General features: G+C 32.2%; 1 protein-coding gene across 1 annotated transcript; it reads left to right on the forward strand.

Annotated features, from left to right (window-relative positions):
- Window positions 1-4,410: 4,410 nt before the first annotated feature.
- LOC146995572 (uncharacterized) lies at window positions 4,411-18,274 on the forward strand. Its single transcript, XM_085824421.1, has 2 exons — window positions 4,411-4,715; window positions 18,052-18,274. Exon 1 carries the CDS (start codon window positions 4,488-4,490, stop codon window positions 4,698-4,700), a length of 213 nt encoding a protein of 70 aa, XP_085680547.1. The 5' UTR covers window positions 4,411-4,487; the 3' UTR covers window positions 4,701-4,715; window positions 18,052-18,274.
- Window positions 18,275-19,803: the final 1,529 nt, after the last annotated feature.

Below are 19,803 nucleotides of genomic sequence, written 5' to 3' on the forward strand. Positions count from 1 at the left end.
ACAGCCGAAGAATTTTCAAAGAAGTCACGTTTCTGAATTTTCTCGAAATATTTTTTAAAAAATTGTAAAATAATGATTAATTTAATAAAAATTGTTAAATTAAATACCTTTTAAAGTGAAAATTTTTAAAGCTTTTTAAATTTAATTAATTTTAATTATGATTTAAAGCCGCCCAGACAGGAAAGTGGTTAGTTATTCTGACTGCCATACCGAAGGCCCCGGTTTCGAATCCCGGAGGAGGAATGGATGTAAATTGTCTGTCCCTTAATAGGAAGCAACGATGGCCCGTCTGTTAAGTGTCTCCATAATAAAGTTTCCGGCCTTAGTAGTGGTCAATGCGTATAATGGCTAGTGCTCGGCATTGGGGAAAACAATTTTTTTTTTTTTTTTTTTTTTTTTTTTAAATGGTAACTGTTGTGGAGTTGCAATTCGTAAACCCCTGGCTGGTTTGGTTTATGTGATTACGGTAAAGCCTCGGGAATCTGCCTAAGGGGAGGGAGGACTTTCTAAGGGAAACCGACTCTATACACGTTACATATGGGAAAACGCCCATGCAGCCAGCCCGTTCGTGGGATGCGAACCTCGAACCGAACTACCAGTGTTCAGTGACTGCTCTGCCGCTGGTTTTGCCATAAATCGTTGGTAACATCATGTAATACTTTCAAGCGCTTACTCTGCCGCTGGTTTTGCCATAAATCGTTGGTAACATCATGTAATACTTTCAAGCGACGTCAGTGCTGAAGACCTAACATCTTCTTAAACAGGAGGAGTTAATTGTTTAAGATGTTGGTAGATCTCCCTTAAAGCTGGGCCCCTAAATGCTGTCAACAAACTACCTGGTCTGATGAAACAGCATTCACTCTGTATCAGATCACTGGGCGCGTTTGTGTCTGGAGAAATCAGAGAAGCATTTACGCCTGCCTGCATCTTGCCAGCTGTGAAACATGGGGATGGATTCCTGATGATATGTGGTACTATTAGCGTGGTCTTGGCCCACTTGTTATTCTGTATACCGCCCAGACGCTGTAGCGGTTAGTGACGCTGACTGCCATATCAATGGGCCCGGGTTCGAATCCCAAAGAAGATATTGATGTTTGTAAGTGTGTAGTGTCTGTGCGGCAAGGGGGCACTCAAATTACGAGGTGAGCCGAAAGTACTCTCTAAACTTCGATGGTTGGGGAAGTGGGGTGTTCTTCTTCAAAATTAGGACGGAACTGCATAGTTTGTGCGGCTGGATTGTACCTGTTCTTTGATACTTTTGATATGCCTGTTTCAGCAGGAATTATATTCCGCTATTACAGGCACCTCAAATAACCCCGGTTAGGTAAGACATAACATACAGTGCTTCGCAGGAATACCTTGATAAGGGACTGCAGGAAGATTGTGTAGATGTGGCCCAGGCCATAGTCATACTTTGAAAAAGTCATACTTTGAAACTTCAAAATTGGCTGGCAGAAGTTAGGAATATTTATAAGGGATTCCGATAAATGTGGGTTGCATAAGGCCTTAAATTGATGTCAATTTCTAGGAGCTCATTCTTAAAATTGTCAGAATAATTTACCTCCGCGTTGGTGATGGCTTTCTTGAAAAAATTGTTATTTCATTTATTGATGAATAACGCCAGATTTTGGAGTTTAAGGTCTCTGTGTAACTGTTCATTGCTAATGAACCAGGGGGCTCCTGTGATTTTTCGTAATTAGTTGTTTTGGAAAACCTGCAATTTATTTAATAGAGAGGGGGAAACAGAGCACCATGCAAGGGAGGCATATGTAAGGATGGGTCTTAATATTGATATGTAAATGTGCTTCTTGCGAATAAGATCCAGTGGTGATGTGGTGGTGTATTGAGAATACGGCAAAGCACACTAGGACTATCTGCCTAAGGGGAGAGATGCTTTCGTGGAGGACTTTCTAAGGGAAACTGGCTCGTATACACGTTACACATGGTGAAAACCACGAAAACGCTCATGCAGCCAGCCCGTTTGCGGGATTCGAACCTCGGACCGAACTACCAGTGTTCACCGATTTTACCGCTCGGCCGCTGGTGGGCCCCCTAATGGTGAGGAGGCGTCAAGAAAGTTTCGGAGCTTCCTGGAGACTCCTGTGGCTTTTCCTATGGTCATGGAATTGTGAGGACCCCATGTACTGTACCTGTATGAGCAATGGTAAAATTATGATGCTCTGTTATTCTGCAGAATAAGGTCAAACCGCAGTCACTATTGGATCGTTCCCAGCCTTTTGACCACATTCTTTATTTCCCTAAAGCGCGACTACTTTTTCAAGTACTGCCAGCTGTGTTTTCCGACACAGCTAGATGTAATGTGGCATGGCTTGAAGTGTATGACGTGGAAGTAGGGTATCTCGTTTGGATTCCCTCAGTCCCTGAATTGTGGAAGTATTTAAAGTCAAACTTCGTTCTCGAATTCTACCTCATTTCCGGATTAGAGAATTATCTACAGAAGGAATGATTTCATATGTCTTTAAATGTTATGCAAGACCTATTACGTATCCATCTCACATAGCATACAGTGTATGCTTCATTCAAAGGCTGGTTTAACTTTCTACTAAGAAAGTTTTGTGGAGTTTGTTTTAAATTGCACTTCGTTTATATTATTTTGTGTCTCGTCTGTGTATAAAATATTTAAATTTAAAGAAAGTATTGAATAATGTGATCTTCGCTTACCCAGAACAAATTTGATGATTATAAAAATGTGTAACTATAAAAGTAAACATAGAAAAAATTAAAAACTATGCAAATAAAGTGAAAGTTCGAAATTTTTCACTACAAGATAAAACGGGACATCTGCAAAGGAATTGCAAATGTACTGTATAGTAAGTTCTGTATTCATTTATAATGCTTTTGAAGTATTCATCAAACAACAGACAGTAGTAAAAAAAAAAAAAATAAAAAAAAAAAAAATCACTTCTTTCTTTATAAAGAAAAGGGAGAAAAACTTGCGAAAGGAAAAATAATAGACAATGCAATTACAGACTTCCTCCACTTTACGAACTTTCGCAGATAGGAGCAAATTGGTTCTCAAGGAAGGTACCAAGTTAAGCGCTGTTTAATAAGTTCTTTATTCCTTTCTAATATATTCTGCCTAAAATTTAAAATGTATCCTTTATTCGTTTCTGTATTTTTAAATGCTTATTTGATAGTATTTATAATTCTTATATAATGAACATCGTTAGGAGACGTGCAGAGCGAAACTATTAACATTTTAAGAAGACATTCAATCGGTCTTTCGGAACGTAACTCATTCATAACATAGGGAACATCTGTATATAAGCAAACTTGATTACAGAATCCGTTTTAGAAACTGCCATTTAGGTTTTGATGTAAAATAAAATGTCTCAAATGTATATATTGCATTTATAAGAGGTGATTTCATTAGCTGTCGTGTCCCATTAATTTTTGTGCCATGATTTTCTCAATCTAAAAATAAAATGCTAATTTTTGAGCTGAATATTTTATCTCAAAATAATAATAATAATAATAATAAATTCTGAACGGAAGTCAAAGCAAAAGCTTATTCCAATTTTATTTTAATTAATTAAAAATTTCTGATGTTATTTTCAGAAGTCGTAAACATCCCATCACTATAATAAGACTTTCCTTTTTATGGAAAAAAAAAGATTGAATATCCAGATTTAATAAATTTGGACTATAGATTTTTTTACCAACATTATAAAGAGATTTGCGGATAAGCTTTGTTTTCGATGAATCGTTCGATTAGAATTCAGCAATCTAATTTAATTAGTTTTTAGAGACAAAAAATGGGGGAAAGCTTCCCATTTCCCATCGGATTCTATTTTATTCTTGAGTAGAAAACAAGAGTTCGATGAGTAGAAAACAAGAGAAACTGATGTCTTATCAGTCGAATACTCAAATCGTGTACATAAATATATTCCAATATTTAATTTCAAAATTTATCACACACACGAGCAATTCCACAAGTTGGTTTCACTTTCGCTAATTTAAGCACTTCATTTGATATGTTGTGTCTACATCTTTTAGCCCGCCGTACCACATCATTGTTGTGCTATATTTTTAAAGAAAGAAAAAATGTCATCGTTAAGAAAATTTGCACTTTATCAAATAAAGATGACATCATAAAGAACTTATTTTTATTTGTTTACAAATTCAATATAAAGGCCAGTCCTATCAGTAAGTAGGCAAATAAATTTCGGAATTTTATTTGCTAATCAAGCGACTGTTAAAAGAATAACATTAAAACATTTTATTCTAAAATTAAGTCTACTTTTCAGCTGTTTTTTTAATTCTTGATTTTTAAAACTCTATTATCTGTCAGTTTCTGTTATTATACCAAATACATAATTATCAAGGATATCGATAACCAAATTTGTTTGAATCGTAAAAAGCGAAAGCGAAATAATTGTTCTACTACTTTTATTATTCAGTTGTGAATATTCCGAAAGGAAGCTTGATAACAAACGTTGTGTTATTTTTTTCAGTAAAGAGCAGTTATGTCTGAAGAGCATTTCGACGAGTATGAACATTTCAATTATGATCAGGATAAATACATGAATGCTGGTCATAGTGGAAAACAGCGATCTAAGAAAGAAGTTAGTGAGCATACTAATAAGCACGATCCTTGTGGACATGTGCGTAAATTAGTTACTAAAATGCACAATACAGAAGCCAATCGTAAAGAATCAAATGCTCCGAAACCTTCGTAAGGTTCTGTTTCCAAGGTAAATTTTTATTCTATATTAGTGGAAAATGTATGCAATTTTTTTTTTTTTTTTTTTTTTTTGTTGTTGTTTTAATCATTTATTTAATATTCTTTGTTACTTGTGTTTTTAGAATGCTAGAGATAAAATTCCGTTAAAAAATTAGGCTTATGAAAATCCTTTTATATATTATTTCTAACTTAAGGCATTTATACCTATGTGTACAATCATAGCGAACTCGATTTATAACGAACCTCTGGATATAGCAAACGAATTTTTTGGCCCTATCCAACTTCGTGTAAACTTAATTATTATTTTATATGGCTATAGCAAACTTCTAAATGTATAAAAATCAGATAAAATTTCTAGATATCTTGAACTGATTTTTTTTTGTTTGTTTTTGTTTTGTTTTGTTTGTATTTTTCAAATTTTTTATCAGAATTTCTGTAACTTTCACTTGACTTATTACTAACCCGTAAATTCATCCTGTTTAGAATGTTCCAAAACGAAAGACAACTTTCTTTTATTTTCATTACCCTCCGTTTATCTGTACTCTAGAAAAAGGCTGTGTGATTCAGGTATAGCACTCAATTCTTGGAAAACTATAACGTACAATAAATATACCTTAGAAGATCCAATTGTATCATGGATTGAGACTGAAAGCCTGAATTGCTTCTTTGATTCCACTGAGCTGTCATACAGCATTCAGTTTAGTGCTTTTTTCGTTGTAAATGCATGTTTGAGATTTAAATATTCAATTGGAAGGATGTTTCTAAAGCAGGACCTTTATGCCGAGTAATATTTTTGTGCAAAATTATTAACGTATGGTGAAACTGAAAAACATTGAAAAGAAATTTAGGAGATTTTTTTTAGATGTAACAGCCGTAAAGACTCTTTCTGAGTGGTTCGTCAATAAACTTTTGTGCTATTTTGTGAAATGATCCATTTTTTTCTTAGCAGATCGAGTATAATGAACCACCATATATAACAAATCAAACTTTTCATCCGTTCAAGTTCATTATAGAGGAGTTCAACTGTTTTTTTTTTTTTTTTTTTTGTTACAAACTGTGTTAATGATTGCAGATGGAAAAAAGTACTAAAATTTGTTCATAATTTTACTTTCTTCTTCTCTCCATGAATGTCATCTGAAAATGTATGTTTACTGCCAAATATAAAGTTATTGGTATTGATGAGTTGTAATTTTTTTAAGGTATTGGAATTGACATTTTCACTAGCTGTTTTAATAAATTATCCTTAAAATTAGTTTTTGTGGTGCAGGGGTAGCAAAAATGTTGAGCTTTGCTAAAATGTTGTATGTATAAAGAGTAAATTAGAATGATTTTTGATTTTTTTAAATAATATTTTTAATGTAGTCTTTTAATAATAATAAAAAAGAAGCTAAAAATGCAAAAAAGCAAGTGCTGTGTTTTGCTGAAGTGAAAAAATTTGCTAAATACTAGGTTTGGATTTCTTCTAGAATGGTAGTAGAAAATGGAAGAAATAAACAATGATGCATGAATAAGGCTATTAAGAAAGATGAATTTATTAATAACAGTTTATCTTATTTAAAAATAAATGTTTTATTATTTTATCAGTAAAATGCAAACTGATTAAATTAAGGCTCTAATGTAGAATTGGGTGCCCCTTCGATTAGCGACAATTTTTTGTAAAATTTTGGCGATGAAATCTTATTTCTGGTTACCATGATAGTGTAACTTTGCTTTTAGCCTCCTGAATTTTTTAAAATAAAAATAGATTGATGTGTACATGGACAAATTTAAACAGTGCGCAATGCCTAGTTTGTGCAATTCTGGGATGTTTTTTTAAGTGAAAACAGATCGATGTGTACATGGACACAGTTTATGCAATTCTTTGACTTTTTATTTTGGTTTTGTGTTGGGCCATTTTGAAATTATGTCTTCCTGGCGCCGATCTTGGCGTCAAAAAAGAATCGCCAAAAAAACAAGGGGCACCCAATTGTAAACTTTTACCCCAATTAAATTACTTTACCTAAAGAATTTAGTGAAAACAGGTAGAATTCTTATTCATTTGCAACATATTATGGCTAATCTTTGGAATATGGTAAGTTTGATGACATTTTGGTAAGGCGATAAAGGTTACTAGCTAGGACTTTAGCAGTTTACATGGATAAAGTCAAGAGTGTGTGCAGTGCCATTTTTGTGCAATTCTGGGTTGGTTTTATAAGTGAAATTTGGTTGACGTGTTCATGGATACCGTGCATGTGCAATTCTTAAAAACGCGGCAAGCATTGGGCGATTCTGCACTTTCTCCCAATTCCGCACCTAATCTTCGTCATGATTAAGCATTTTTGTTCCATAAAAGTTCTAGCATAAGCGTAATTCGACTAGCAGATTGTTGGAAAAAAATGTTGAGGGGAAAAAAAAAATGCCTTTACTTCGTGAGAAAAAAAAAAAAAAAACTAGCAGATTGCTGTAGCAGGGTTGGTCGCCAAATTTTCGCCAAGTTACCATAATCCGAAGATTAACCTATATTATACTGGGTTAATAATGATATCGATTCAATTCTTTTAATAATTGAATTTTATTTTTTTCTTTCTGAATAAATATATGGTACTTACATACTATCACAACCATCTTTGCACAATCTGACGATTTTTTATAGATAATTAAAAGTTAAAATTTTTAAGGTAAGTTAAATTATGGAATATTAAGTTAATTTTTTTTATGGAAAATGTAAAAGTTACTTAGCATGTGCAAGTTGGTGGCTTTCGTGCCTTCGTTTTTAGAAAGATTCCCAAACTATTGATATTTATTGTAAATTTAATAAACAATATCAACATGAGAAAAGAAAATGTATTTTAGCAATTTAAAATACAAATTTAAATTGTTAAATAAGGATTATGTCATACATTAAAAAATTTACATTTTTCTTTGAATCTTTCTGTAATTGTTTTTTTTTTTTTTTTTTTTTTCCATTATTCTTCTTCTGAAATACAGAGTGATTTATTTTCACTTAAAAAAAAATCAGAGAATTGTGGAGACTCCGTAAAAATCTGCACTAAAAGGAATCCAATTTGAGTCATTATAAAGTTATTAGGAAGAAAGCAAAATCAGGAAATGAACTGCAATATGAATTTGACCAGTGAGAAAATAAAAATGTATGAGTGCTAGTGGGGTGAACATTGATGGAGGTAAATAATAAATTTACCATAATAGTGTATAATTATAAATAAATATCTTTTCTGAGCCAGTCCTGACCTTGTATATATGTACATTGCTCAAAAAAAAAAAAAAAAAAAAAAAACAGACTTCTATATTTCCTGTTCTACTGAGCTACCAAATTGTGTTTTTCATGTCTCAAAAATTCGAATTAGGATATATATTAGATTTATATATAGCATTGTTCTAACATAAGGATTTTCCCTCAAAATGGGACTTTTTCTGAAATGGCATGCCAATTTTTATAATCACATGAGTAGTTTTTAAAAAATTAGCTCTCAAAATTTTAGCTCCTCAGTGTTAATTTAATTTGGTATGTATTAATCTCTTTTTTTTTTTAATTAAACTTATTTGATTCCTTCTTTCACATTTCAAAATTTAGGTTAATTCCAAATAAAATTCACCAATTTTTTATGATTTATTTAAAAAATTTTGTATTTTTAAATAATTATTATAAATTTTTCAGGAAAAAAATTTAATTATAACCTATAAAATTTTTACAATCATCTTAAAAAGGATTTAAAATCGAAAAAGGAATTAAAAATTAAACTATTATTTCAATGGTGTCTTAAGAAATATAGAACTATATAAACTTACGCAATCTGAAATCAACGCGTATGCTAGATTTGGCTCGCTGTTAAATGGGCACGTTTGCTAGATTTGGCACTTTTGCTCATACATTTTCGCTGCAATTTTTTTGCAGCCCTCAAAACCGAATAGTACCCAAAATTTTTATTTCAAATAAAAATGCAAAATTAAATTCATTTTTAATATTTAGAAGCCATAAATAATATTTAAAACACAGAATTTATGCATAATAAAACACATTATTTTTTAAATAAAATGACAACAAAGTATCGGTTACCATAAATAACTTATCCAGCAATAGGTTTACCATAAGTCGTGTTACTTGCCAAAATCCGTGCAACCGTCTTCCGAAGTAGCACCTTAGATAGTTCTATATTTCTTAAGATGCCATTGAAATAGTTTAACTTTTAAATCCTTTTTTGATATCCTATGGACTTAACAATTTGGGAATTACTTAGGATGAAAAGTCTGCAATAGAATTTTTTTAAAGAAAAGGCATCATTCAGTATAGAAAATTATGATTGAACAACCAATGAGATGAAATTATGCTTTAGCCATAACTCGGTAGTGAAATAGCAATGCAGGAATCTGTTTTTGGAAAGAATAAACTTCTGCATCGACATCAAACGAATAGCTGGAGGACATGAAACCATGATATAAAGATGTCTTCATTTAGATGGGAGCGGGCAGCAGAAAGACGAAAAATTTAAAAATTTCTAATTTGTTGGACGCATGGAATTGGCTGGTCATAAAAAAAAAAAAAAAAAAAAAAAAAAAAAAAAATGAACGGTCACCAACAATCTTTCTTCTGCGGTCAATCTGTATTATTAGCCGGCAAACATCCGGGAAAACGTAAACCTCAATCCCATTGTACGTCATGGCAGACATTTGACATGTTTTAATTGGAAAAAAGTTTTAGCAAGATTAACTGAGCACGAAGCGTCTGGAATCCACAGAGGTGCATGATTAAGGGGAAAATTCGAGTACAAAAAATGAAATTGTGCCAAGGCATCGATTACGATACTGAGCAACTCATTCATACACAGAAAGAAAAATGGAGAAAAATTCTATATAGTTGTGGATGTGGTATTATATCTTTCAACAATCTGTTCTTTTCTTAGGTCTGATGAAATTCCAAATAGCCTGTTCAGAAAGTGTCCTCGACCTAGCGAAGGAAATTATGTGAATTTAATCTCTCCGCTTGCCAAACATAATTCAACTCTTAAGTACAAGCACTTAACAAAGGGAAAGGAATCATATTTACCCCATATGTGTCTCATACAGAAAAAAATGAACCAGGTGACTCAATGTGTAAAAACCTGTGGTGATTGTGTGAGATAAAGGAAAATTTAATTGATTTTATAGAAGTTGGTGGAAAGATAGGAAAATGTATTTCTGAATGCATTGTAGAAAATCAGTGTCTTAGTTGACAGTTGATGGTTTAGATATTGGACAATGTTGGTATCAGTCTTACGACAACAGGTCTAATATTACTGGCATTTCTAAAACAGTATAAGCTAGAATTACAGAAATGAAAATGCTGGATGAGTTTGTGCCATGTTTGGTTCACTCCTTGTATTTTGTCAGTATACATTCTGCTTCTTCGTGCCCAGAAGCAGTTAATCTGTTTGGAATTACACAGAAAATACTTCGCTTTTCTGTCGGATACACTACTCGACAGTATATTATTAAAAAATGTACAAAATACAACTTAAAAAGAAGCAGCCAGATGCGATGGTTGGAAAAATATGTGGCTGTGACCGGAAATATTCAAATATTTAAAAGAAATAAAAGATATTTCTCTTGATGCGGAATCAAAGCATGAGGTAGGACATCTGTTACATACTGTGAAAAATTTGAATTTACTCAGCCTGAAAATTTGAGCAAATATTTTTCCAGAATTCAATCGAGTAAATATAGAAATTCAAAAGGAATTCCTCTTCCGTGTTTTGTGTAGTTAACGAAAGAAATGACCAAAACTGAGGAATTATAAAAAATGAGAAAAAATCCTATGGAAAATTGGATACAAGAGTCTAAAACAGCAGCAGAAAAAATTGCAGTTGAGTCTATTCTGATAAATGAAGAATTCAAAAGCACAAAAAGCAATCTGATGAACTGTTTGAGGATGAATCATGAACACTTCAACCTGGTCAGATCGAAGTTTTAGTAAATTAAAACATATTAAAAAATATCTACGATCATCGGTGAGCAAGAGCGTTTATCAAATCTTGCGATTCTGGCAACCGAAAATCAAACCGCAGGTCAAATTATGACGATTCCATGCACTTGTTTGCAGAACAAAAGTCTTAGAGTGTAAAATTTTAATTTTTGTTACTAATTCCATGATATTTTAATAGCGTTAAGGCAGGTAAGAACTTAAAATTACTTATGAAATAGGAAGTATGAAAAACAAGACAGGAAGTACGAATACTCTCAGTAATAGCCCATATTCTGTATAATCATTTCAGATTACTTCCTTTTGGCAATAGCCCTTATTTTGTATGCAACGGTTTCATTAGTGGCTGAGCAATAAAAGCTGCTGATCACTAGTAGTTTGGTCCGAGGGTCAAGTATAGGTGAATGGGCTGGCTATATGAGTATTTCCGTGATTTTCTCCGTGTGTAACATTGATACAAGCCAGTTTTTCTAACAAAGTTTTTTCCACGGGATATTCTTCCTTTTCCATGCAGAGCCTAATGGCGAAACACATAGTAAATAATCAGGCAAACGTCCTTAGCAGTGACCGAGTGATTAAGATCGCTGTATACTGGTAGTTCGACCTTGCCTGGATTCAAACCCAGGTGAACAGGCTGGCTACATGGTTTGCTTTCGTGGATTTCCTCATGTGTAACGTGAATACGAACCAGTTTCCTTTTAAAAGTTCCTCCATGAAAGCACCTCTCCTCTAAACAGATACCAGTCAGTCTCCTTAAAAATTTTTTCCACAAGGCAATCCTCCCTTTCTATGCAGTGCGTAATGGCGAAACACATAATAAATAATCAAACAAATGTCCTAAGCAGTGGCCAAGTGATTAAGATTGCTGAATACTGGTAGTTTGACCTTGCCTGCGTTCAAACCCAAAAGAACGGGCTGGTTGCATGGTTTCTCTTCTTAGATTTCCTCATGTGTAATGTGAATACGAGCCAGTTTCCTTTAAAAAGTTCTTTCACGGAAGCACCTCTCCTCTAAGCAGGTAGCCCTCCTGTCTTTGTCATATTCATATAATTTAACCAGTAATGCAATAATACAGAATAGTGAGAAGCTTAGGAGTTGCCCGTAGTCCCTAGAACGGAAAACGAATGGTGGCGAGGACTGGAGGATTAGAAGCATTCAGGATTAGAGTTAGGATTAGGCTTCAATCCGAAAGTAATCTCACCAGAAAGAGCATTCTCCTCAGCAGGGAGGGGATGAATTTCTAATTATGTAACTTCGTTGCGTTTTTTCTTTTATAGCCTTGGGGGGCACATTAAGAATTTAGTCTATAAGGGAGCTTAGGTTTTTACCTCAAACCCTACCTATTTCTGTATTTATTAAAGAAATTAAAACTTTTTAGAGAAACTTAAAGGATGATGGGTGAGGGCAGCAATTTCAGCTTTTGCCCCACATCAGAAAAATCAAAGATCCAGTGCTGGCTGGTGGGCTGCCATATTTAATTAACCTAAATAAATGTTAATGTATTTTTACATCAAAATCATAGTATAAATGGTTGAGTAATCTGAATCATGCCTTATTGTTTTAAAGTCAGTTTGGAGTTATTTTGAAGGCATGCTGTCACACGGCACAAAAACTCCTAGTTTTTGACTTTTCAGAGATGGCAACTGTGATAAGTATGTAGTATATGTATGTATGTATTTTAATTTTTATCGTCCTGGTAAATAGTTTACCAATTTTAGCTGATATTAATTTTATATATTTTTATCTCTTTCATGAATATATACGAGGGCTATCCAGAAAGTAGATTACGTTTTGGAATAAAAAAATAAACAAAGTATAGGAAACAAATTTTATTATATACAGATGAAAGCCACACTCAAATACTACTTTTCTACATAGTCACCATACAAATTAAGGCATTTATCGTAGCGATGTACGAGCTTGGAAATTCCTTCGTCGAAAAATTCGGCCGCCTGCGCCTTCAACCACTTCGTTACCTCTTCTTGCCTTCCATCTTGCACAAAACTTGTGGTAACCAAGCTTTTCGCTGATGATTTCGTGCAACAAACTTTGCGAAATTTGTGGAAAACTCAAAGAAAGTTCCGTTATTGTGAAATTTCGATTTTCACGGACTTTAGCATCGACTTTTTCGAGAAGTTCGGCGGTCACTATGCTGGGTCTCCCACTTCGATCTTCGTCGTGAACGTTGGTTCGGCCATTTTGAAATCTTATGACCCACTGACGCACTCCACCTTCAGTGATAATGTTGTCCCCATACACTTCACGAAGCTGCCGATAGATTTCTATCGGTTTACAGTTTTTTGCAGTCAGAAACCTTATTACTGAGCGCACCTCGCAGCTCGCGGGATTTTCAATTAACGCAGACATTTCAAACCGTCACAGTATCTGAACGGAGCACAGCACGAACCTCTCACTAGCACGGCTAGATGCAGACTGAGCTGCGCAACGCTCTGACCCCAAGATGGCCGCGCTAGCCCCGCCCCTAGCGGACACAGACGGAAACGTAATCTACTTCCTGGATGGCCCACGTATTACCAATTAAAAAAAAAAAAAAAAAAAGGTTTTGCAAACATATTGACAAGGCTTCTTAAGTTATATAGGGCCCACCAGCGGCCGAGCGGTAAAGACGCTGAACACTGGTAGTTCAGTCCGAGGTTTGAATCCCGCGAACGGGCTGGCTGCATGGGCGTTTTCGTGGTTTTCGCCATGTGTAACGTGTATACGAGCCAGTTTCCCTTAGAAAGTCCTCCACGAAAGGCATCCCTCCCTTTAGGCAGATAGCCCTCGTGGCTTTGCCATAATCACACACACATTTGTCTTTCAACTGCAGCTTCAAGCCCTCGTGTGCTTTGCCATAACTGAATAATACAATACAATCTTAAGTTATATAGAAAATGAAAATAATTTAATTAGTAATATAAGTGTTAATATATGAATATAGATAAAATAATATAAACATAAAATACGCTCAAAAATTCGTTTCTTGAATTTCTGTTACAATGTTGGAAAAAATCTATTTCTTGTGCTGGATTTTTTTTAATGTTCCCCCCCACCCACCCACACTATTGAGGGGAAAAAAACCTTGCCAACCCTTACATAAACTTTGCTTAATTTCAAAAAACTTCAGTGGCTGTTAGGCCATAGTCATGTTTTACTGTATATTTCAGAGGATTTGACGCTGAATCCTTTCTTTTCCCACAAATTTCTACATCAGTATTATTCTTGTTCTATCACTTCTTCGAAAATGCCGATTTAAACTGAGACAATTGAGAAGAAATCTTGATCATTTCATGCCACTTATAGAGCAGTCAGAGATGCATAATTAAAACAATGCATTTAGCCGTATATAATTAAACATTTTTTTCTAATTTCCAAAATTTGAGTTGATACTTTTAATTTTTTTAATGTTTCAGTAGCCTCTTTCCCCCCTTTTTTTTTAATATATTTTAAATGAGATAGCAGGATCATAGCTGCAACTTTGAAATATAAAAAAGCATTACTTTCTGGTTATCCACGTCCTGACTAAAAGGCATGAAAAAAGTATTTTTGAGGCAAGGCAGTATGTCGTCAAAGTAGCTATGTGGCAAGCCGTGATGGTGTCAGGAAGTATTTATGGGGCATCCCTGGTATGTGGATTAGCTCACCTCTTTTTAAATGTACTTAGATTAATACCTTTTCAAATTCAATTTCATTTCTTTGATTAGAGTTCCTTTTTGTAATAGAGTGTATTTGTTTTTCGTGTAATGATTTGTAATGGGACTGTGAAGTTTATCAGCTGATAAAGAAGAAAGCTTAGAGTAGCTGCAGAAACATGACGTCTTGTCCAAAAATAGAGAATACAAAAATTCACATTCTAGAATTGTATTTTAATGAATTTTATGATAATTTATTTTTCTGTAGTGAATTTGATGGAAATGTAATTGGGGGGGGGGAGAGAAAGAATTTTTTGAAAAAGATTTGTGTTTTATTGCTGACGTACCTTGCTTTTAAAATTTACTTAATTGTTCTTTCTTTTACAGAATTTTTAATGCACCGTCATTTTGAAAATGGCTCCATCTTTGGTGCATTAGCTTTGCAAAAAATGAGTTGTCTGCGAGTTCGTGAATGCTCTGAAAACGACGAATTCGCAGTTTTTCGGTGGGGTTGTACCTTAAGAAAGTGCCAAATTCTTTTCATATTAAATATACTCTGTCTTTTAAAAATATTATCATAGAATAATATAATTTTGAGAATGATTATTTCAAATTTTTAATTTAGCATCAAACGTGCTGATGTTTATCAGTATTATTCTCGTGGGTTATTATTTGAAGTACAATTGACTGTAAAGTGAACTCCCAATTTACTGCAGTAATACTATTGACAATGCTTGCAGTTATGAAAATTACATTAATATAAAGGCATTTAAAAAAGGGGGCACAGAGAGTAACTCTTAGTTATAATTGACAGAAAAATACTAACCTAAATATGAAGTTCATTTGGTTCCCTAAATTAAATCAATCTGATACTACTAATTCAAATAAATAACAGAGGACTAAATGTTATTAAAAATATAGAAAGGATGTTATAAATGTAACCAACAAATAATATTAACGAAAGAGCTTCAGTTTCATTGATGAGCCGAATAAATTGTTATGCTTCTTGAATAGATTAAGAGCACCAAAAAGTTGCCTGCATGTTTTGAAATTTCAGTGTGCTATTTTTATTTTGTTAATAGTTGTTAGATTGCATTTCATTTTAATTATGGCACTAACAAATTCAGGATTTTCATGAAAAAGTTTTTATTATAATTAGTAGGTTGCTGAATTTCAATCTTTCACAGTATTCATAAATAGTTTGTATATTAATTTTATTCAACGTTTTTACTAGGGTTACATTAACTGAATTTGTATATTTTAGTTTAAATAAAATTGAGATTTCACTTGAGGAAAAGGTAAATCATTTAATACTACATCATTATTATTATGAGATTTCTTTTTCAGATCTTAGATGCTGTATGAAATATATTTGAAATATGATATTTCCTCGTTTATAAAATATTTTCAATGTTTGTGTGTTTATCAGATGCAAGCTGTTATTGTTAAATATGATTTATGTGCTGACAGAGACTGAAATTGTTAAAAAAATGTATTGGCTATTTGTTAAATAGGTGCAGCCCTAACATTTTAAATGCCCCAGGCAATCATAAAGGCTCGTTTCCACTATTGCGTACGAACGCGTTGCGTCAATTAAAGACACGCCTACGGCATCCGTACAAGCGTTTCCACTGCTGCGTATCCATAAAATATTTTCATTTTCCGCTGCTAGGTGTCACTGTAATATTTTGGCAGTTCGCGAGTTACGACGCTGAACATCTGAATTTTTCCCGCTTAAGCGAGTATTGTTTATTTTGGATTTGATATGGAATTTTAGATAAGTAAGGTTATAATGCATATTATGAACATCACGAATTCCATAGAAGCTGAAATAAATTTTAAAAAAAATTTTGTGTTTCTAGAAGCCTTAAATATTATGAAATAATATATATATTATTAAAACTAAAATGTACTGTTAGTGAAAAAGTAAACAAATAAATAACATAAAATAAAAAAGTTAAAGGGATTAAAAAATAGTTGGTACTTTAAAAGTACAGAGCAACTGTAAGGAAAGGTTCACAATATTTACGCAAAATTTGCTATGCTTGTAATACCGCTGACTTCAGGGTCATAGCTGGATAATTTATTAGAAATCTCGTTTGTTTTAAAATGCACTATGGGCAGTTATATTTTATACATAATCCATAAAATATAATTTTTAATTTAAACATTTTTAATTCATATCTCTTTTTATACAAGTTATAAAAATAAGATTTTTCTCTTTATATATACACACATTAGGTAAAGAAATATATTTAATTAATTAATTTCTGCGCTTCTGCAGGAGAGGACTGAATTTAAAAGCAATTATTATAGTAATTTTTTGTTAAAAAAATGTTTAGGGCATTAATACTGTCTCATGTTAATTGGAATGAAAGTTTAGAGTCGTAAACATCCCAAAGTCTGAGCACATGTATATACATTCACATAAAAGTGAAACGAAAATATATATATATATCTGCAGGGTTTCAAAATAAAATAAATTAAATTTAAATAATTCTCTTGCGCCATTGCTGCAAGGAATGAAATTTGAATTTAACAAACATTTTCTATTCGTAAAAATTAAAAGTTAATTAAATTTAAATGAAAAAGGATTAATTATTGCTGCGAACTAATATACAATATCATTTAAATTCTGAGAGCATATGTAAATCAAGTGCAAGTATCAAAATCCATGAATAAATATATAATTCCAAAAACTTATTTATCCTATTATTCACTTATGCATTTTTATAAGTTTTTTAGGATTAAATCTATCCTATTATTCATTTATGCATTTTTATAAATTTTTTAGGATTAATAAGCTATCCTATTATTCACTTACGCATTTTTATAATTTTTTTAGGATTAATAATCTATCCTATTATTCACTTATGCATTTTTATAATTTTTTTAGGATTAATAATCTATCCCATTATTCACTTATGCATTTTTATAAATTTTTTAAGGATTAATAAATTTTTGGAATTATATATTTATTCATGGATTTTGATACTTGCACAGCAATAATTAATCAATTCTTTGTTTGCATTAAATTTCATTTAAATTTAATTAACTTTAAATTTGCTTTTTACGAATAGAGAATGTTTGTTAAATTCAAATATATATGTACAGGATATGCTTTAAATTAGTATTATATAATTTTCAAACTTTTTTGCGGGAAAAATTTAAATAAATAAGAGCATAAATAAAACAATATATTTAATGCATATAATAATAGAAATAAATTATAAAACACGAATATAGATCAAATTGGAATAAAAAGGTAAGAAAGTTGCAGACATGGTGCAAAAAGCGTATGGGATTCGAACTCACGACTCCAAAAAGTGGACATCGTTACCATCAGCTTTACCACTAAGCTAGGATTACACGTGAGTCGCATGCATATTTTGGGTTATATACATCATCAAGTAAATCAATTCTTAAAACTTAAGTTTTTTGGTAGTATTTCAGTGTGCTATTGTCTGAAAAATTCACCAGAGTTTGTTCTTCAGGTTCTAGTACATTTTTTGGAAAAATCATTATCTTTTAAAGTGGCGTTTCGATTGAAGTTAAACAGGCTGCTAAAAATATATTTCTTGTGCTTACAAATATATGTTATCCAAAAAGATATATTTATAAAGGGAAATACAAAATTAACATACTCTTCAATGAACTGGAGTATTTAAAAGGCTATCAAATTTAATTTATAATTAACGTTCTTAGTTTTTACCTGTTTCAAAAGAAAAAAATAGCAAATCTTTTAATCATATATTTTTCAGATTCCAGTTGTTGTCGATGAATTGATGATGATCTCGGGTTATAAAAGAAAATGGCTGATGGACAAAAGGAATATATGATTCGAAAAGAAATGAAGAAAGGATCACTTTTTATCATTACATTTTTTCTGAGCACGAAACTGTTTTAAAGTTAATGTGATTTGAACATTGCTAACAATGTTTTAATATAAAAGTTTCGAATAATAAAATAATTCTTTGTAAAAAAGCACATGGTTTTTACTTTTGTCTGGAATATTTAAATTATTATTGTTGGTTGCAAAGGGTTACATTGTGTAGAAGTATTGATTAGGAAAAGAAAAGGTTCCCCCTCCCATTAATCTCTAAAAGAATTTCAAATATTTATGGTGGTTTTTATTATTTATAAACAATTTTATGAGCAATTCTAAATAATATGGAATATAGATTAAAACACAAATAAAGTTGAAAAAATTGAATATTTATGTAGTTGAATATTGATGCATATTTTTTATGTTAAGAAGTTCTGTGTAAACATTAGCACAAGCAAGCAAGAATGATCACCAACTGCAAGTTTGTTGGCTTTCAGTTCAGCTTTGTCAAAGTGTATCTGTTAACAGTGAACGTAACAAAAGATGTAATATTTCATGCAGAAGCTGGACTACTTGTGGAAAGAACAGAAATGGCCATAGAATAAATTTTTTCACACCTGTGACAGGAACAGAGTTAAAACTACATCATTCATAAGATTCTATGCAGGAAGATTTTAGCAGTCGTCAGTTCTTTCTTGTTTGTGCTTATTTTTCCATTGAATGCATTTGTTTGCAGTTAAACTGAATAAAGTTATTTAGTTTGAGTATTCATACAATTAATATTGTTGTATCCTGCTAGTTCCTACAGATCTCTTTGGTAACATCACCAAATGAGCAGGAAACTAGGAATACTTTATGGAAAGGAAACCGTAGCTCATATAGCAAGATAGGTAGATGTAGATATAAAGTGAAACAAACTTTCCTTAACTTTTTCCTAAATATTGTGATGGCTTTAACATCACAATATTCAGGAAAATTTAATTTACAGTTTCTTTTGCAGATTGTAGTATTTACAAAATATATTTTATAAATTTCTCTCTTAAAAGTCAAATTAATTTGATCTAATAAGCTAAATGGATTTCTTTTTTTAAATCAGTCTCAATCTCAAAAATATTTTAATATACTAGGATCTAAAAATCTCTTTATAAAGGGTTAGTGAAATAATTTTGGAACTTGTTAAAGCCATCACAATATTTAGATGCCGAAATTGGCAAGTCTAATTGCTCATTAAATTTTAAATTGTGTAGTCAACTCCTGATTTAGTGGGGACTAGACTGCGGTTAACTAAAAAGGAAAAAATCAATTCATTATAATTAACAGAAAAACAGTAGTAGAATTTTTCTGAGCTTTTGTGTGATTTTATCTAGAGAATAAGTCCACCGTGTTAGATAAATTAATTACTATGAAATCTGTTTTGAAATCAAATTCTCTCACCTGCAAAACAGTAAGTGCAAATTTGATTAACAGAAATGTGACAGGTTAAATATCTGGATTTTTAATGTCCATATATTAAGTAGAGTATCCATATCAAAACTTCCTAGCCTAACAACTTCAAAGAAACAATTTTTTTATAAACATAATTTGCATTGGAGCATTAGAATCTCAGAATAAGCAGACCTGTATTTGGAAAATCTTGGTCTTACATTGTTCCCAATCAACAAGGCCTAAGGTCTGTGTTATTTTCCAA

This window comes from Stegodyphus dumicola, chromosome 9, assembly GCF_044657685.1.
Source record: "Stegodyphus dumicola isolate Sdum_Otavi_A_Nest chromosome 9, ASM4465768v1".
NCBI classification, from domain to species: Eukaryota; Metazoa; Arthropoda; class Arachnida; order Araneae; family Eresidae; genus Stegodyphus; species Stegodyphus dumicola.